The sequence below is a fragment of the Vigna angularis genome, chromosome 2 (assembly GCF_016808095.1).
Source record: "Vigna angularis cultivar LongXiaoDou No.4 chromosome 2, ASM1680809v1, whole genome shotgun sequence".
NCBI classification, from domain to species: Eukaryota; Viridiplantae; Streptophyta; class Magnoliopsida; order Fabales; family Fabaceae; genus Vigna; species Vigna angularis.
In genome coordinates this window covers 11,786,730-11,803,375 of record NC_068971.1, presented here as the reverse complement: position 1 = coordinate 11,803,375, position 16,646 = coordinate 11,786,730, and the positions used below count along the sequence as shown (strand labels likewise).

The 16,646-nt window shown below is 34.5% G+C and overlaps 2 protein-coding genes across 2 annotated transcripts; one reads left to right on the top strand and one right to left on the bottom strand.

The window, feature by feature from the left end:
- The first annotated feature begins 977 nt into the window (after positions 1 to 977).
- Positions 978 to 4,620, top strand: LOC108321332 (alpha-galactosidase 1). The gene is made up of 15 exons (XM_017553052.2): positions 978 to 1,268; positions 1,574 to 1,632; positions 1,818 to 1,874; positions 2,003 to 2,037; positions 2,172 to 2,275; positions 2,368 to 2,443; positions 2,536 to 2,594; positions 2,701 to 2,766; positions 2,847 to 2,930; positions 3,234 to 3,298; positions 3,388 to 3,470; positions 3,546 to 3,636; positions 3,891 to 3,940; positions 4,026 to 4,166; positions 4,340 to 4,620. The coding sequence occupies exons 1-15, from the start codon at positions 1,093 to 1,095 to the stop codon at positions 4,430 to 4,432; spliced, it is 1,239 nt and encodes a 412-aa protein (XP_017408541.2). The 5' UTR covers positions 978 to 1,092; the 3' UTR covers positions 4,433 to 4,620.
- A 3,918-nt stretch (positions 4,621 to 8,538) lies between these two features.
- On the bottom strand, positions 8,539 to 10,310 carry LOC108321322 (uncharacterized). Its single transcript, XM_017553042.2, has 5 exons — positions 9,952 to 10,310; positions 9,752 to 9,878; positions 9,378 to 9,656; positions 9,187 to 9,291; positions 8,539 to 9,109 (listed from the first exon to the last, which is right to left on the bottom strand). The coding sequence occupies exons 1-5, from the start codon at positions 10,308 to 10,310 to the stop codon at positions 8,585 to 8,587; spliced, it is 1,395 nt and encodes a 464-aa protein (XP_017408531.2). The 3' UTR covers positions 8,539 to 8,584.
- Positions 10,311 to 16,646: the final 6,336 nt, after the last annotated feature.

Below are 16,646 nucleotides of genomic sequence, written 5' to 3'. Positions count from 1 at the left end.
TAGTATTTATTCAGTACTTTACTAATTCAATCAATATAATTAAAAACATTAAATTCTGTTAAATCCAACCATCATTATCAACTCAAATATTTAACAACTATAATACTTTTCTTCTTCATCTTATCATTATTATTATTATAAAAAATATAATACTGGTATCTAAGATTTTATTACAAATAAAGTATATAAAGATATAGATAAATCTAATAACCTATTTTTTCCTTTTATGTTTTGTTTTTTATTAATTTAAAACTATATAGTAAACAAATAATTATATTCCATATATGAATAATATCAAAATTAAAAATAATTAAAAAAATTACTAATAATATTAATTTCATGCTTTAATTATTCATTAAATATAATTAAAAACATTAGATTTAACTAAATCCAAAGATCATTATGGAATCAAAGTTTTATTAGGATATTTTGTGTTCATATATATATATATATATATATATATATATATATATATATATATTATTGTGTTTGGAAGAGCTTTATATTATAATTTTTTATAAAATTTAAGAATAAGAATAAATAAACTTTATATAAAATGAAATTCAATAATATAAGTTGAAAGTAAGAGTTTAGAGAAATATATAAAAAAATATAACTAATATATACAAATTTTCTTAAAAATATTATGTAAACAAGTTTATAGAAGCTTGTGGACAAACTAGTATTATCTTTTCCATTGAAAGTCTCAAATTATATCTCACATGGAAATTATTCAAAACTATGTGGATTGTAGAGTGTTTGCATCGTGTCACATTGTCCTCAAATTCTGCAGCACGCAGAGTACTCACATCTTGACAGTCCTAAGAAAATACAATGAAACCAGTATTTATTCATGACTCATGAGTTAATCATATATAAAACCATATAAATTTTTTTGAAAGTATAAATTTTTTAATATTTTTTTTTCACTTTTTGATTACTTAATTTATTTATGTGTAATTAAACTCAAAATCACAGTAACTCCAAAAGAACAACCTTGAACTGAGGAACATAGCAGTGAAGGAAATCTGTGTATAAAAAGATAAGGGATCTTGTCTTTCGCACTGCATTTGAAGTGAATAAACAAACACAATGGATAGAAGAAGGTTTACCTATAAAGTGCTGGTGGCTTTGTTGCCCTTTTTGCTCTGCTCCTTGAATTGTGTCAATGCTTCATCATCATCAGACCCAGCACAACTCCATGACCATGTGGAGCAACACAAGAGGAATCTTCTTGCTAATGGCCTTGCTAGAACTCCTCCAATGGGGTATGTCTGTGATTTGTGTTCAGAAACATAAAGTTTCTTCTTTGTGTGAGAATGAGTGCTTTTTGTTTTTCACTTGCACTGAGTCTCTCAGTTTCCCTGTTCATCTTGCAACACTCTTCAACCGACTGTCGGTTTATGTTGTGAACAGGCCTGGCAAGAATCTTGGGAGAACAATTTTTTTTTCTTGTACCTCAAATAAGTAGTTGCAACTACACTTAGCCCATTCTTGTCTGATTCCAAGTTTGTCCATAAAAAAAATTATCATACTGAGATGTTATTACTTACAACAGTTCCTTTTAGTGCAGGTGGAACAGTTGGAATCATTTTAGCTGTCAAATTAACGAAAAAATCATCAGGGAAACTGGTATTTGGCCCTTTGTGTGTGTGCTGGGTGAATTTTGTATATATCTATTATCATCAGTTTATGATTATATATAGAATTATGTGTACATCTGAGAAATTAGCTTTTGACTTTTAATTTAGTTTTTTAGAAAAGATTCACTTGGTTGAGAATTTAGCCTGATTGTGATTTTTTACATGGGTTTACAGCTGATGCCCTTGTTTCTACTGGTCTTTCTAAGCTTGGATACACATATGTCAATATAGGTACATGGAAACACCTATTTTTTCAAGTTTCTTCTTCTTATTAATTAATTAATATTGTGCTTCTTTACTTTGCAAAATGTCATAAGCACATGCAGTCAAACTTAATCCACAATTTTCTATTATTGCAGATGATTGTTGGGCTGAATTAAACCGGGATGCTCATGTACGGTTGTTCTGGTTTTTATATGCTTCATTGCATTTCATTTTCTTACTGCTTACCTGAAACTTCTCACATTCAATTAATTGTTGTTTTTCGAACATTTACATAGGCTATTGATGTCTGTTGTATTGTTATAGGGTAATCTGGTAGCAAAAAAATCAACATTTCCTTCTGGAATCAAAGCTCTTGCAGATTATGTTCACAGCAAAGGTCTTAAACTTGGAATTTATTCAGATGCTGGGTACATAGACTTAACTAAACAACTAACCAATTTAGTCCCATGTACTTCTTTGTGACATTCTTAACTAAGCTTTAGATTGGTCAATTTTGCAGGTATTTTACTTGTAGCAAACAGATGCCTGGTTCTCTTGGTCATGAGTTTCAAGATGCCAAGACTTTTGCGTCATGGGTATTGCACATTGTGCTCGTTTCTTCTTCTTTTTCCTTGGAATAATCGCATTCAGTGCAATTAAACAAACGGTTGTTTTGGTTTATCTACAGGGTATTGATTATTTGAAGTATGATAACTGTAACAATGATGAATCAAAACCAACTGATAGGTAGTCATGTTTATTAGTGTTATATTTTAACTGATCGAAGTGAATATTAGCATTCCACTTTTTTAGTTGTATATAGTTTTGAAAACTATGGTCTTCATATGACTAGATACCCTGTTATGACTCGGGCTTTATCAATGGCTGGTCGTCCAATCTTCTTCTCACTATGTGAATGGTAATTTTATCTGTTTTAGTAACTTATTGCTCCTCCAATTTCATGTTCTTCACTCTAATCATCGATGGTGTGTTTGTTAGGGGAGACTTGCACCCTGCTTTATGGGGTGCTAAAGTGGGAAACAGCTGGAGAACTACCAATGACATTAATGATTCATGGGAAAGGTGAAAATTGTGTTTTGAATTAGTTAGTACAAATGGGAGAAAGTTCTATAGCCATCAAACTCCTATTCTATTTTTCTTTCATCTAAAACAATAGTGTCATTGTTAATCAGAGTAATAATCTCACTCAACTGGTTGAACAGTCTTTAGTTGTTTAAGCTCTCATGGAACCTGTGTTCAATTCAACTCCTATAAATACGAAAAAACTGATAATTTACCACTGTACAATCAAATCAACTGGTGCAGAGTTATTGAATTAATATGGATCCGTAGCTAATAAAAGTTACCTAACATTGTCTTTGGCAGCATGATTTCAAAGGCAGACATGAATGAAGTTTATGCTGAATATGCAAGACCTGGTGGTTGGAATGGTTAGAATCTCATTACCCTTGTGCTTTCTGGGAAGATATTTTTATCCAATTGAGAATCATGATATCCATTGAACATGTTAACTCAACAGATCCTGACATGCTTGAGGTGGGAAATGGAGGGATGACAAAAAATGAATATATTGTTCACTTCAGTTTATGGGCCCTTTCCAAGGTAGTACTATGATTCTTGTGTCTTCAAATACACTGATTTATGCAAAAACATGTACAAGGCCTTCTTTTGTTGCAGGCTCCTCTTCTTCTTGGCTGTGATGTTAGAAATATGACCAAAGACACTGTTGACATTGTAACAAATAAGGAAGTTATTGCAGTTAACCAAGGTGATACAAATAGTTTCTGTACTGATTTTTTTTTACACAGTAATCCATAAAAAACTGTCATATGATGAATTTACAATCTTCAAAATAAGTCACAGCTACCATGATTTCTAATTGGTTGACAGTCTAAAACCGTTTTCATTGTCTAGAAACCTTTCACACTGTAAAAGTCTGTAACTTTGTAAGTTTATATCAGACTCATTTCTTATTCATTATAGCAAGGTTTTGTTATTAATATTTATATCATATAATCGCAGATTCACTTGGTGTGCAAGGTAAGAAGGTTAGGATGGAAGGTGATATTGAGGTAAGTAGAATTTGGAACACAACACGTGATTTTTGTATCTATTTTCATATGAACAATAAATGATCATGCATGAGCTTTTATGCAGATTTGGGCAGGTCCTCTTTCAAGGTACAGGGTGGCTGTTGTCTTGCTAAATCGTGGCCCTTGGAATATTTCCATTACAGCATATTGGGATGATATTGGTATTCCATCAAAAAGTGCTGTTGAAGCAAGAGACCTTTGGGAGGTACTGTGTTTGTAGGCATTCAATCTTTTGTTTTTTGTATGCATGCTTTTGTTTTCATCTCAGTTCTGTTGGTACTACTGATGCTATGAATTAGCTGCTACAATGCATGCTTTGTTTTGTATCACAACTCTGTTGATACTGATGCTGTGACTTATCTGGTACAATGCATGCAGCACAAGACACTGGTGGGACGCTTTAAGGAAAAATTGACTGCCCAAGTTGAGCCACAGGCGTGTAAAATGTACGTGCTGAATCCAGTTGCTTGAGTTCTGAAACAGATTTTGGTATTGCAGCTTGTGGTGTCTGTCAATATTGTTTTTCTTACTGAGTTTCACTTCAATAAACATTTTCTTGTGCTTCTGTTCATAGAAGCTTGCTACGTTGCTTAGTGTACAAAGCTGCTCAATGGAAGCAGTCACTCAGATGATAATAAAACTATTGACATGCAGAATCATTCCAGCATTGCCAAATTTAAACATAATCTCTTAAAATGTTGATTGAAGAGCGAGCATGTTATAACGAGGTTGCTATATCTGAATTTTTTGAAACCCTCAGTTTCTACCCAAGATGAATAATGTCGTGCTTTTCTTAGTTGGACTGTGCTTTTCTTGGACTATTTTGTTTCTTTGTAAGATAAAAAGATTCTACAAACTCAAGATTAACTACTGGTTTATAGTAATAAATTATGATAGTACGAAAGAGTCTGTTCTATACCAAATCATGCAGGTTAAGTTACTCTGCAGTATGTTAATTTTTTATCTTAAGGGATGACTCAAAACCAAGCATGCCCATCATCATGATCAGGATCAATGGTTTATTAATAACCACCATAATGATCTGTCTAAAAATATCACTATTATAAGAATTTTATGAATCCTGCTAAACCATGAAAGGACTTTAAATATTGTAAAATTATACCTGAAACATGTTCAGCAGAGATAACGTGTGAAGGCCTTATAGAGGGAATAGCATTTTTCAACGTTTGTTTTGTTTTATTCACTTTTGTCTTAATATATCATGGGGTAGTTGTTTATACTCTGTTATAAGATCAGGTTATAAATATGCATATGATTAAAAAAGAGGCATTGACCAAGGAAATGCTTAAATGTGAAGTGAAGGTGATCTCAGCTTCATGTGTGCAAGGCACATTGTTGTAAATTGCTTGGTTTGAATTGGCTGGCTGTGTAATCTGAGTGAGAGATGTCTAAAGCTCCATCACTACGGAACAATTGAGAAACAAAACTTTTTAGGTGTGAGATGTTGATGAAACCTTGCAATAGAGCTAACCAATTGATCTATTTTCTGTCCTTAGTTTAAATCCTACAATAATATTTTTATAAGTATTTTTAGTTATTAAATAGAAAAATTAAGTATAATTTTTCTAAAGTATTAAATATTTTTTTCATTTAATACTTATTAAAAAGATTTACAGAAATATATAATAAAAATACATCATAACATTGTTAAAATGAACAGATAAAATAAAATGGGTGAACAAATGAAATATAGGATAAACCTAAGAGTTGAAATATTTTAAGCCACATGTGTTGGATAGGTATCTTTCATTGCTGGCCAGCTTTAAGTTATTGTCCAACAAAAGTCAATTTCACATTATCAACGGCGAAAGAGACACAAGCCATGTTAGGATGTCCATAATACTCTCTTCTCCCATCTGATAAAAACAATCGATTAAATTTTTCTATTATAAATATTTGACACGAATAATGTTTTATAAATTTTGTTGAAGTAAAACTATTTTTTTAAGGGAAAATATCTGAGGCCTAAAATTAATCTTCTATATTCTCAAATTGGATAATCTATATCACTCACTAGTACAGCGAAGGAAAACGATAACAATTATTTTTTACAATACGTTTCAGTTTTCGAACCAAGACATATCTAACTAGGTAAAAAGGTTGGAGATTTTTGACCTCGGTTACAACCAAGGTAATATTCTGAAGGCTACTCTCTCGGTTCTTCAACAACCCAAGTAATAAAGAAAAGAAAAGAAAAGGGGGAAGGGGTTATTACCTCGGTTCAACCGAGGTAATAACATGGAGATATGGCAGCGATTTTGGCTTGAACCGCTGCAAACCCCTATTTTTTTTTAAATTCTCGTGCACCCTATGCCATCGGTTGTGGCTGAACCGATGTCATAAGGTGGCTTTCTACCTCAGTTTTGGCTACAACCGAGGTCTATTCTCCTGCAATTTTTTTTAATAACAGGTCTGTTTTTGTGATATCCACTATCACAAAAACAAACCTGCATATCAAACACAATATATACAACACAGATTCAACACAATATTCAATATTTACATCACATAATGTACAAAGTCTAATAACTATAAATCAACATGTTGTAATGTATTTTAAATCTAATAACTATGAAATATTATATAATCTAACTAAATGTTTTGCAAGTGCCTTCCTCAGGAATGTAAGTGGCTTCTCAGGAAGTAGAGTAGTAGTCTTGAATCTCTGCACAAGACAATTGATATTAATTAGTGTATATGAATTCCAAATGTTGGAGAAAATAAAAATTCATTAAATTTAAATATTACCGTTTCCCAACCTCTTGTGATATGGGCACGAATAATGTGGGTCATCCAATACATTACATAGTATTCGCACTCATATGACCCACTTTGTCTGTTACACTACAATATATCATCACAGTTGTAAATAGTTAGTGAAAATCATTAAAACAAACCTTGAGAGCAACTCATGCAAGCTTTCTATTGTTAGCAGTTGAACTCCCAACCATAGAACTATATAAAAAAAGGTTTTAGCATTCATTTATATAACAAAGAAAGTCCAAACATTGAGGTTCTTACCAATCAACTGCTTGTCTAAGATGTTTGGGAGGAGACTTGTGCAATGAGAAAAACCACAAAGCATAGCTCTCCGATATGGAAATAACAAGTAACTGCCAATGGTGCCTGAAATTGATAATAACTTAATTTTTATATATTAAAATCACATATGGATCTTTATGAAGTTAACAAACTTCATTTACCCAAATATATAAGGAATAAAATATATTTCCTTCCCACTTCCTAATCTGCTGGTGAGATATGTTGTGATGTCATCAAAATCATTTGCTTCGTGAATGACTTAGGGATCAATGAACCCATAGACATAATTGTACCCCAAGTTGTTACTGTAAGATCCTTGAAAATATTTGTTAGATACTAGAAAAAAAAAATTAGTGAATAGTAAATTGTGAATAGTAAAAAGTGAATAGTAAAAAAAAAAAATTTATTTTTGGAAAGGATAAGTGTTACACGTAGCTTTGAGATCAGAATTCACCAATTTGCAAATAAAAAAATTATTTTTGTAATAGTAAAATGAATAAAAAAATGAATAGTAAAAATGAATAGTAAATTTTTTTACTATAAATAGTCAAGGGGGGGAGGCTGGAAATTTACACCAAAATTCTAGAGAAATTGTGAGAGAAGAGAGTTGGAGTAAATTCTAGTTGAAGAGGGGAAATTCTGGAAGTTTCCGGAGAACGGTTTGAGAAGAGGAAACTAAGTCTGGAATAGAGGTAAGGGGAGCTAACTTTGAGTATTTCCTTTTGTATTATCTTGAGTCTTGAATATGCTATATTTTGCTTTTGTCTGATCTTAAATCTTGAATATAGAGTATTTTGTTTCTGTATGATCTTGAATTTAAATGAGAGTATGCTTTTGTGTTGATATCCAAGTGTGATAGTTGTAAATTGTGATGTTGAATATGTTATGCCATTTGTATGTTATTAGTTGTTTATTTTTATATTTTGGAAGGATTAGAAATTGTCTAACCGGCTCTGCCAGATTCAATTTCTTGTTTCCCCAAACATTTTATTGTTTTCCTTATTTATTTTTATTGTAATTTGGAAGGATTGGAAATTGTTTAACCGGCTCTGCCAGATTCAATTTCTTGATTCCCCAAATTTTTTTATTTCTTTCCACTACAAGAAAAATGGCATTTATATACGGCCGAAATCCGTATATAACACCGAAAATCCGTATAAAAAGTGGTGTTATATACGGATTATATACGGTCAAAAATCCGTATATAAAAAGGTCGTAGATAAGATTACATACGGATAATCCGTATATAATTTATATACGGAATATCCGTATATAATTTACATACCGCTGACTTGAAAGCAGACCTGGTCATCCAACATCCAAAAAGAGACAATTTACAAGACCTGCCCATACCACACACACAATTCACAAGACCTGGACATTATATCCATTCACAAATTTGATAAATAAATTAAGTGTTTAAAACCTACAAACATGCATTTCACATTAATAATAAGAAAGTTTACATAATTGTTAATCATAATAAGTTCAAATAACATGTTCAAAGTCATTGAGAGAATAAGTGTGAGTCATACACATGTCCTACTTCTAAAAACATAACTAGTAATCTCCATAAATAGTATCATCTTGTGGTTGATCTGTTGGTTGCTGTGGTTGATCTGTTGGTTGCTGTGGTTGCTGTGGTTGCTGTGGTTGTTGTGGTTGTTGTGGTTGAACATTAGCTTGTGGCTGATTCTGGGATTGAAGAAATTGTTGTGCAATTGCGGCTGCAGGAGGTGGAAGATACTGCATCATGACACCAATAAAGCCTTGCAATTGAGAGTTCATCTGTCGAAGTTGGTCATCATGGGTTGATACTCGTGTGTGGAGGTTAAGAATGTCCTCTGCAATCGGTTGCTGAGAAGAAGATGCCTGTGTCTGTTGTATGTAACTATCGACACAGTCATCTTGAGCACTGACATTTCCAATGCCGTATACGCGTCCCTTGTACCTTCCACCAGCAACATCCAACCAACATTGGTTCCTCAATCTTTCCTCATCTGTAGGGTCTAGGGGAGCACATGTTGAAGCCCCAACGGATGCTGTCTCAGATCTTATTTGAGAAAATCTGGCTTCAAACTCTTCCTGTTAAATGAATATCGTTAAATAGATAGACCTAAGAATTATATAACCTAATAAAGAATAAGTTAGTAGAAACTAACATGTGTCCGCCTAGACCTTTCATCGACAAATTCTCCTGTTGATGCTCGAATATGTGTCTGCTGAAATATTTCATCAACATGCACTGATCGACCAAGCTCCTGTGACTGCAAGCAAAGAAGATGTTAGTTGTTAACATCAAATATTTTTAAAGTTTATCCGTATAGAAATGTAAAAATAAATTTATATGTACCAGACGAATTGCATGCTCATGCACGCTAATGGATCCCCCAGTGTGCAAACAACCACCCTTGTCAGATGTCCTGTTCTTTTTGGCCGTTTCACATTTCTGTCTATAAAGTGGCATGTTCCACTTCTCCAAAAGACCATTCCAAACATTATCCCCCATCCAATCAGGTTTTTTTCCTTCTGTTCGAGCTTTTTTAAACATCTCAGATAATCTATGAGATGCTTTTGTGTGGAAATTTTTTTTCACCTTTTCTTCATGGTTAGACCTCCATGAAACCTTTCTCTGTTGACAAAAAAGATGAATATTGGATAAGATAATTGAGGACCTTAACATTTAAAATTAACTGTAGTACATAATGTAAATGAACACAAGTGTACCTTAAAACGCTCAAAGAAAACATCTCTTCGTGTCTGAGGTATTTGTCCCCATGTCACCCATGGCTCATCAAACTGTGCCTTGATGGTGGCTGTGATTGCTTTGGATGCTGTTTTTGTTGGATAAAACCTATACCAAAATAAAAGTCAAATATTAGAATAATACAGTATATGCTTGGAACATTAAATTGATGTTTTCTTACCCTCCTCCAATAGGTGTAATGATTGGACGATTGTTGGAAACATCTTCAAAGTCATTGGCTGCTGAACTTGAACATGGAGGGTTATCCCCTATAGGAGATGGTGATGGCATATTTGTGGGAGTTGTTGGGTTAGAACCAACATGGGGGGAGGGTGATCTCCATTGATCAGCAGCAAATTGTTGTGAACTAGGTGTGAAAGGAGGAACTTCCAACGAAGGTGGAATTGATGGTGGAGTAGGTGTCAAACCAAGAACTTGTAATGGTGGTGGAACAAATATAGCAGTGGAGGTAGAGGTAGGTGTAGATGGCTGACTACTTGAAGCATTTACGTTATTGAAACGGTTTAACAACTTGACCATATAAGCTTTCTTCTTGCCCTTCTCCTTATTTGATTTTGCTGAAGGTGGAATAGGGTGGCTGCTGTAGTGATGCAGAAGAAATACCACTGAGACTAGTGGACTGGACCCCAAGTCCAATACCAGATTGAGAAGAAACAGTACATATGGAAGGAAAATTGAAAATGAAAACATAAAGCTTCAAGAAAAACACCATTAACAACACTTTAAAATGAGAACTAACAGTATGCCATATTTACTTACTGATACTTATAACACATTAAGAAAACAGAAAAAAAAAAGAACTTTGTATTGAACATCCGAGTTTACAAGTGATGAGCTTCTGTTGACAGCAAATGCATATACACTACAGAGGCTCATTTAAATGATGAAATCAATTATAACAGCTGACTAACAAGCATCCAGTGACGCTGTAACTGTAACAAATAAACTGTCAGTGACAACTGACAAACAGAAAACAACAGAAAACAACAGATCAGACAATAGAACTAATCAGACTACAACTGATCAAACAAGTAATTCACTCACTGCACAATCCTCCTCATGGGCATTATAAGCGATTGATTACTATTTGCAACTTAATCACGAACCAATCTGAAAATTTTCGATTCTACTTGATACTACAAGATCAAGTGTCTGGTGATTTTGGATGGTCCATGAATTCATATTCTACCCGGACTAAAAAACATTCATTCCTTTAATTTCTACTCTTACCAAAGGAAGCACAGAAGGCTTTACTTTTCCTTTACATAAACAGAATTCATGTTTAAGTAATACACTCACAATCAGACAAATTATCAGGCAGTAAACGATGACCAACAAAAAGAAACACGAATTTTTTTTCCCTTTCCCCTGTACAACTTTCTCCATCACTTTGTACTGAAACAGATTTAAAAATAAGTGTCCAATTTAGCTTGGAATATTAAGAGGACCAATGCTTATGTAGTAAAGAACCACATTAAAAATCAAGAAAAAAGTAACACTAGAAGAACATGCATGTTTAGGCTGGATAGCTCAATTTTTGTGGACCGTAATGAATCTTCTAAGAAAAAAAAAACAAGCAAAGAAAAGACAAATTTGATAAACAACTACCTGTTGCAAAAGGGGGTTTTGCTGCTGGGCAGAAAACTGCTTATGGTTTCCCCCAACAAGAGAAGGCATATTACTTTTGCAGATTTAATAAAACAGTACATTCAAAGCTGGCTGGTTCAAAAAAAGACTCAAAGAATGCCTAAACACTAGATCTAACTACAGGATATCAGCTAGAAGATTTAAAGTGACCTAAAACCACACAAAGACAGCAAGCACGGTGCAAACACTTTATTTAAAACTGTGACAGTTTTGAAATCCAGAATTTAATGAACTCAACCATTCATTTTTCAATTCTGTGATTGATTGGAGTTGCTAACCCTTGAGACATGCTTAAAATCATAAAAGAAACTTGTCTCAAGCTTTATACACAACAAAACTGAGCAGAAACAGTATTGACCAAAGCAGACCAGAAATTGAATTGGAGAATTGTGAAACAAAGACAAGACAAGCTACTGAAAGTAGGGAACTCAGGTATGCATTTTGCATTTTAGTGATTAACAAGAGTTGCTACTACTTGAAACATGTATAACAATAGTAAACACACTTGTACCAAGATTCAAAACCACAAAATTTGACCAACAACAGTGAGCACAACTTGAAACCAGTGAAGAATATTGATGCAGATTTTTGAAATCATAGTGTGAGGAATTGAACCAGTCATTTTGCTTTTCTGAGATTAATATCAGTTTGCAATCAGTTTAAACACATTTAGACTCATAAAGCAGATTTGGTCAAAGCTTGAAACACCAGAAAACTGGACCAAAGCAGATTATAACAACTCAATGCAGAAAGTACAGTTTATGGACAGTTTGCTACTGGAACCAAAATGTGCAATGCTACTTGGCTCAACTGATCAAGATGGAGGAAATTAGACATTTCTGTTTTTGCCGGAGAGGAGGCTTATGGGTTCCACAGGTGCACACATCCTAACAGTAAGAAAGAAGTTTATGTTTGTATCCAAACTAGTAGAAAACAAATACTTCTAGATGTAATCATAAATAAAAAGATCAATCATTTCAAACATTAATCAAATTATCCGAAATATCATTCTTAGTGCACATTACTATTGAAGTACAAATTGGCTACAAAACTCATGGCAGGTGAAGTTGAGTTTGGATGGCTGCTGCCACATCCGCATGTCATAGCTGGAATAATCATACAACATCACAACAATTGGAGGGACCATGTGAGGTGCAAACACGTGATTCATGGGCAGCCATGCTTCTTTATTTTTGGTACATTGGACGTGAAATTCATAAACAAATGCATGTGGCACATGGGAAGGAAGCTTATTGTTTCTTGGGACATGTCACGGCTGCACACTAAAGTAGATGACCCCTTTTGTGTTGAATAAAATATTGGAAGAAGTTTGCTGAATTCAACTCACGGCCAAGCAAATTGAAGAATCTTCTTTCACTGTGCAGACACACAATGAAAAAGGTGGAGCACCTCACGGTTTTTATGGGAAATGGAAAAGACAAAAGCAAACATGGTAAGAGAATATTCACGGTTGCACATGTAGTGGAGGGCCATCCTTATTTAATTTTGTTAAAAGGAAGTGTGAAATGAAGGTGGACATTCACGGCAATGTTTATGGAAAAGCATCAAAGAATAATTCATCATGGAGTGAAAGGTGGACAGCACTTTGTTTATTTTTCACATGGTGACATGTAGAAAACATAGCTTTCACGTAATTTGACCAGCACCACTCAAAACCACATGGCATTCTCCTATTTTTCTGAAGTAGCAAAACAAGAAGAGGGACCACCACTCAATTCATGGAAGGCTACACACATGAAGAAGTCACGGCCTTGGATGCAGCTGCAATGTTGGAATAAATTTTCTTTCTTTTGATTTTCACAAGAACAATAAGTACACCCATGAGAGACCATCCTCTTTGCTACGGTACATCCACAAAAGAAGTCTAGTCATCACACAACAAGAAATTGGCCACGGCTTTGCAGCAGCAAAACATCTAGACTTCACACCTTCACACGGACATGGAAATCAGTGGCAGAAGCGCACACAAGGAAGCAGTCAAACGTTGAACAGCAAGTCAGTAGTGGAGGTGGGTTATCTAATCCTAAGTGCTCAAAGCATTATTTTCAGTGCTCCAAATCCTGAGTGTGATAGCCATTAATCCTGAGGGCTCCATCCACTTAAGAGATAATCATCATTCTGCAATTTGAGTGGAGACTCCATATAGCAGAGTAAAGTGCACGGTCAAGGAGTCGGGAGTTTTTCACATTTTCTGGTTCTAAGTTGTGGACGGTAGTGAGAGAGAAAATTCTGAGTGTAAGAAAGACACAATTTGAGTTGAGAGAGTGGAAGGCCGTGAGTCTGGAAGAAGGAGGCCGTGAGCTCCATGGGGAGTTGAAGGAAGGAACAAACCGCTACTGCTGGAATGGAAGATGGCTTCAAGATCTTGTTCTCTTCTCATATGGTTTTGTACAACCTTTTGATTTAAAGTTTTTATTCATCTATGTTATATTCAGCTGTGTATTTTATGAACTGTAATTTATATTATGATATACTAGCTGTGATTGTAATTTGAAGTATTGTAATTTCATTTTGAAGTACTTCATGTATCATATATCTATATGTGAGAACATTTTGCAGGGATATTTTGGTAAATGAAGCGTGCCATTGAGTATTATAAATGAAGTTGCGAGTTTGTGTCTTTCAAGCCATAGTTACAGAACTCAAGAATAACCTATTGAGTATAGGGCAGCTGCAAGAAAAGGGCTTAAGCATCACAATTCAGAACAATAAACGCAATATTGTTCATTCAGAAAAGGGGTTGATTTTGGAGGTACATATGAGTGCAAACAGGATGTTTTCTCTGACAGCAATCATGAAAAGGGAATCAACAACAATCATAAAAGAGGAACCGACAACCTGTTTTCAGACAAATGAAGAAGACAACTCCCAACTCTGCCATAATAGACTAGGGCATTTAAGTTATGATGGCTTAAAAACTCTTGTCACTTAGCAAATGGTGACTGGACTATCAACAATCACAACCCCTAAGGAGCTCTGTGTACATTGCTTGGCTGGAAAACAACACAGAAATTCAATATCAAAAAAATGTAAGTGGAGATCATCTAAACGGCTACAGCTGGTTCTTGCAGATTTATGTGGACCCATTCAGCCAACATCCAGTAGTAATAAGAGATATATCCTAAGTTTTTTTGATGACTTATCACATAAAACTTGGGTGTATTTCTTAAAGGAAAAATCTTAAACTTTCTCTTTCTTTAGAGATTTCAAAACTTTGGTGGAAAAGGAAGCAGAAGAAAGCATCATCTGCTTAAGAACTGACAGGGGAGGTCAATTTTCCTCAAAAATATTTGATGAATTTTGTAGAAGTGAAGGGATAAGGAGACAGTTGACTGCTGCCTATACTCCCCAACAGAATGGGGTTACTGAAAGAAAGAACCGAACCATCATGAATATGGTTCGTTCAATGTTAATTGGAAGGCAAGTTCCAAAGATTTTCTGGCCAGAAGCAACCAAGTGGTGTGTCCATATTCTGAATAGAAGTCCTACAACAGCAGTGCAGGATCAAACCCCTGAAGAAGCATGGAGTGGAGTGAAACCATCTGTAAGTTATTTTCGAGTATTTGGTTGCTTACCCCATGTTCACACACCAGATCAACAAAGAATCAAGTTAGATGAAAAAAGTAAGCCATGTGTTTTATTTGGAGTTAGAGATGAGTCTAAGGCATATAGACTATTTGATCCTATCAACAAAAAAATTATTATCAGCAGAGATGTAATTTTTTAAGAATATAAGGGTTGGAACTGGGAGCAAAATAAAACAGCAGACCAGAGCTGGAAATGGGAGCAGAATAAGACTGCAGACTAGTTGAAAAATATTGAAAAAGATGAGCATGAAGAAAGCACTGAAAATCAACTTGAAGATGAATCAGAAAATGAGGAGCAGCAGTGGACAAATTCACACAATGCTGGAACAGATAGCTGGAATGAATCTCATACTCCAATACCCGAGATTCAAATTGAAGGGAGGGAAAGAAGGCAAAGAAGAAAACCCATATGGATGGCAGATTATGAAACAGGAGAAAGTGCTATGATTGTAACAGAAAATGATCCAGTAACAGTTGAAGAAGCTCTTAAAAGTAAGAAGTGGAGACATGCAATGGTGAAAGAGATGGAAGCAATAGAAAGGAATCAAACATGGGAATTGACTGATGCACCAACAGGAGCAAAACCTATTGGAGTAAAATGGGTTTTCAAGAACCAAACTTAGAGAAAATGGAGAAATTGATAAGTATAAACCAAGGTTAGTAGCAAAAGGCTATGCACAACACTATGGAGTGGATTATACAGAAGTATTTGCACCAGTTGCCAAGCTAGACACCATCCGAATAATACTATCAGTGGCTGCTCATAATGGCTGGATCATATTTCAATTACATGTGAAAAGTGCATTTCTTCATGGAGAACTCAAGGAAGAAATCTATGTACAACAGCCATACCATTATGTATGGCTTAGTAGTAACTTTTTTTCGTTGGTTTTAGTGGTTTTGTAGTTTACTTATGTTTTATCAAGGTTTGGTTTTCTAGTTTATTTATGTTTATCAAGGGTTTTTAGGCATTGCCTTGCAAATGTATCTTTCTTTTCATGTAACAACACTGCAAACTCATGTTCTTAATATATTTTCGTTGTAACAGTTAGTTAAGGACATTTGTTACAGAAGTCAAACAACTGATTAAAACTCAAACAAATCATTTCAAAACCTAATTAAACAAACAAACTCAGACAAACAATGATTAAAAGCTCAAAACACAAGACAGTAAAGGATAACGATGAACAACACGTGAATTCAAGAAAACTAACAATAGCCATACAGATCAACACAACACTGAATCAAACAAAGACAAAATTGTAATAGTCGAAAGGAACTCACTCACCTTTGGTTCCTTCACTAAGGGCTTTCGCAACTCCAAATAGAATATGTCTTCGTCCTTAATACGAGTAACAATCTTCTTATACCTTCTTATACCGCCACACAGTAGCCTCAATGGATGCTTCCTAACACTCCAACCACGGCTTGGGAGCCGAACCACAAATATGTAAAAAAAAAAAACCAGATTAGGGTTCGCCATTTTCACTATTTAAGGATTTCATCGATTGCTCAACATTACGATTTAATTACCAGTTGAAGTTGCTCTTTCAGCACCGAACCGCACCGAACAATGACGCCCAACAACAGTGTTTGATGA

Coding starts and splice junctions, on each gene's coding strand:
- LOC108321332 (XM_017553052.2), top strand. CDS start 1,093: ATGGATAGAAGAAGGTTTACCTATAAAGTGCTGGTGGCTTTGTTGCCC. Junction 2,595..2,700: donor GAATCAAAACCAACTGATAG/GTAGTCATGTTT, acceptor TCATATGACTAG/ATACCCTGTTATGACTCGGG. Junction 4,167..4,339: donor AAGCAAGAGACCTTTGGGAG/GTACTGTGTTTG, acceptor CAATGCATGCAG/CACAAGACACTGGTGGGACG.
- LOC108321322 (XM_017553042.2), bottom strand. CDS start 10,310: ATGGTCAAGTTGTTAAACCGTTTCAATAACGTAAATGCTTCAAGTAGT. Junction 9,292..9,377: donor ATGAGCATGCAATTCGTCTG/GTACATATAAAT, acceptor CTTTGCTTGCAG/TCACAGGAGCTTGGTCGATC. Junction 9,110..9,186: donor AAAGGTCTAGGCGGACACAT/GTTAGTTTCTAC, acceptor TTCATTTAACAG/GAAGAGTTTGAAGCCAGATT.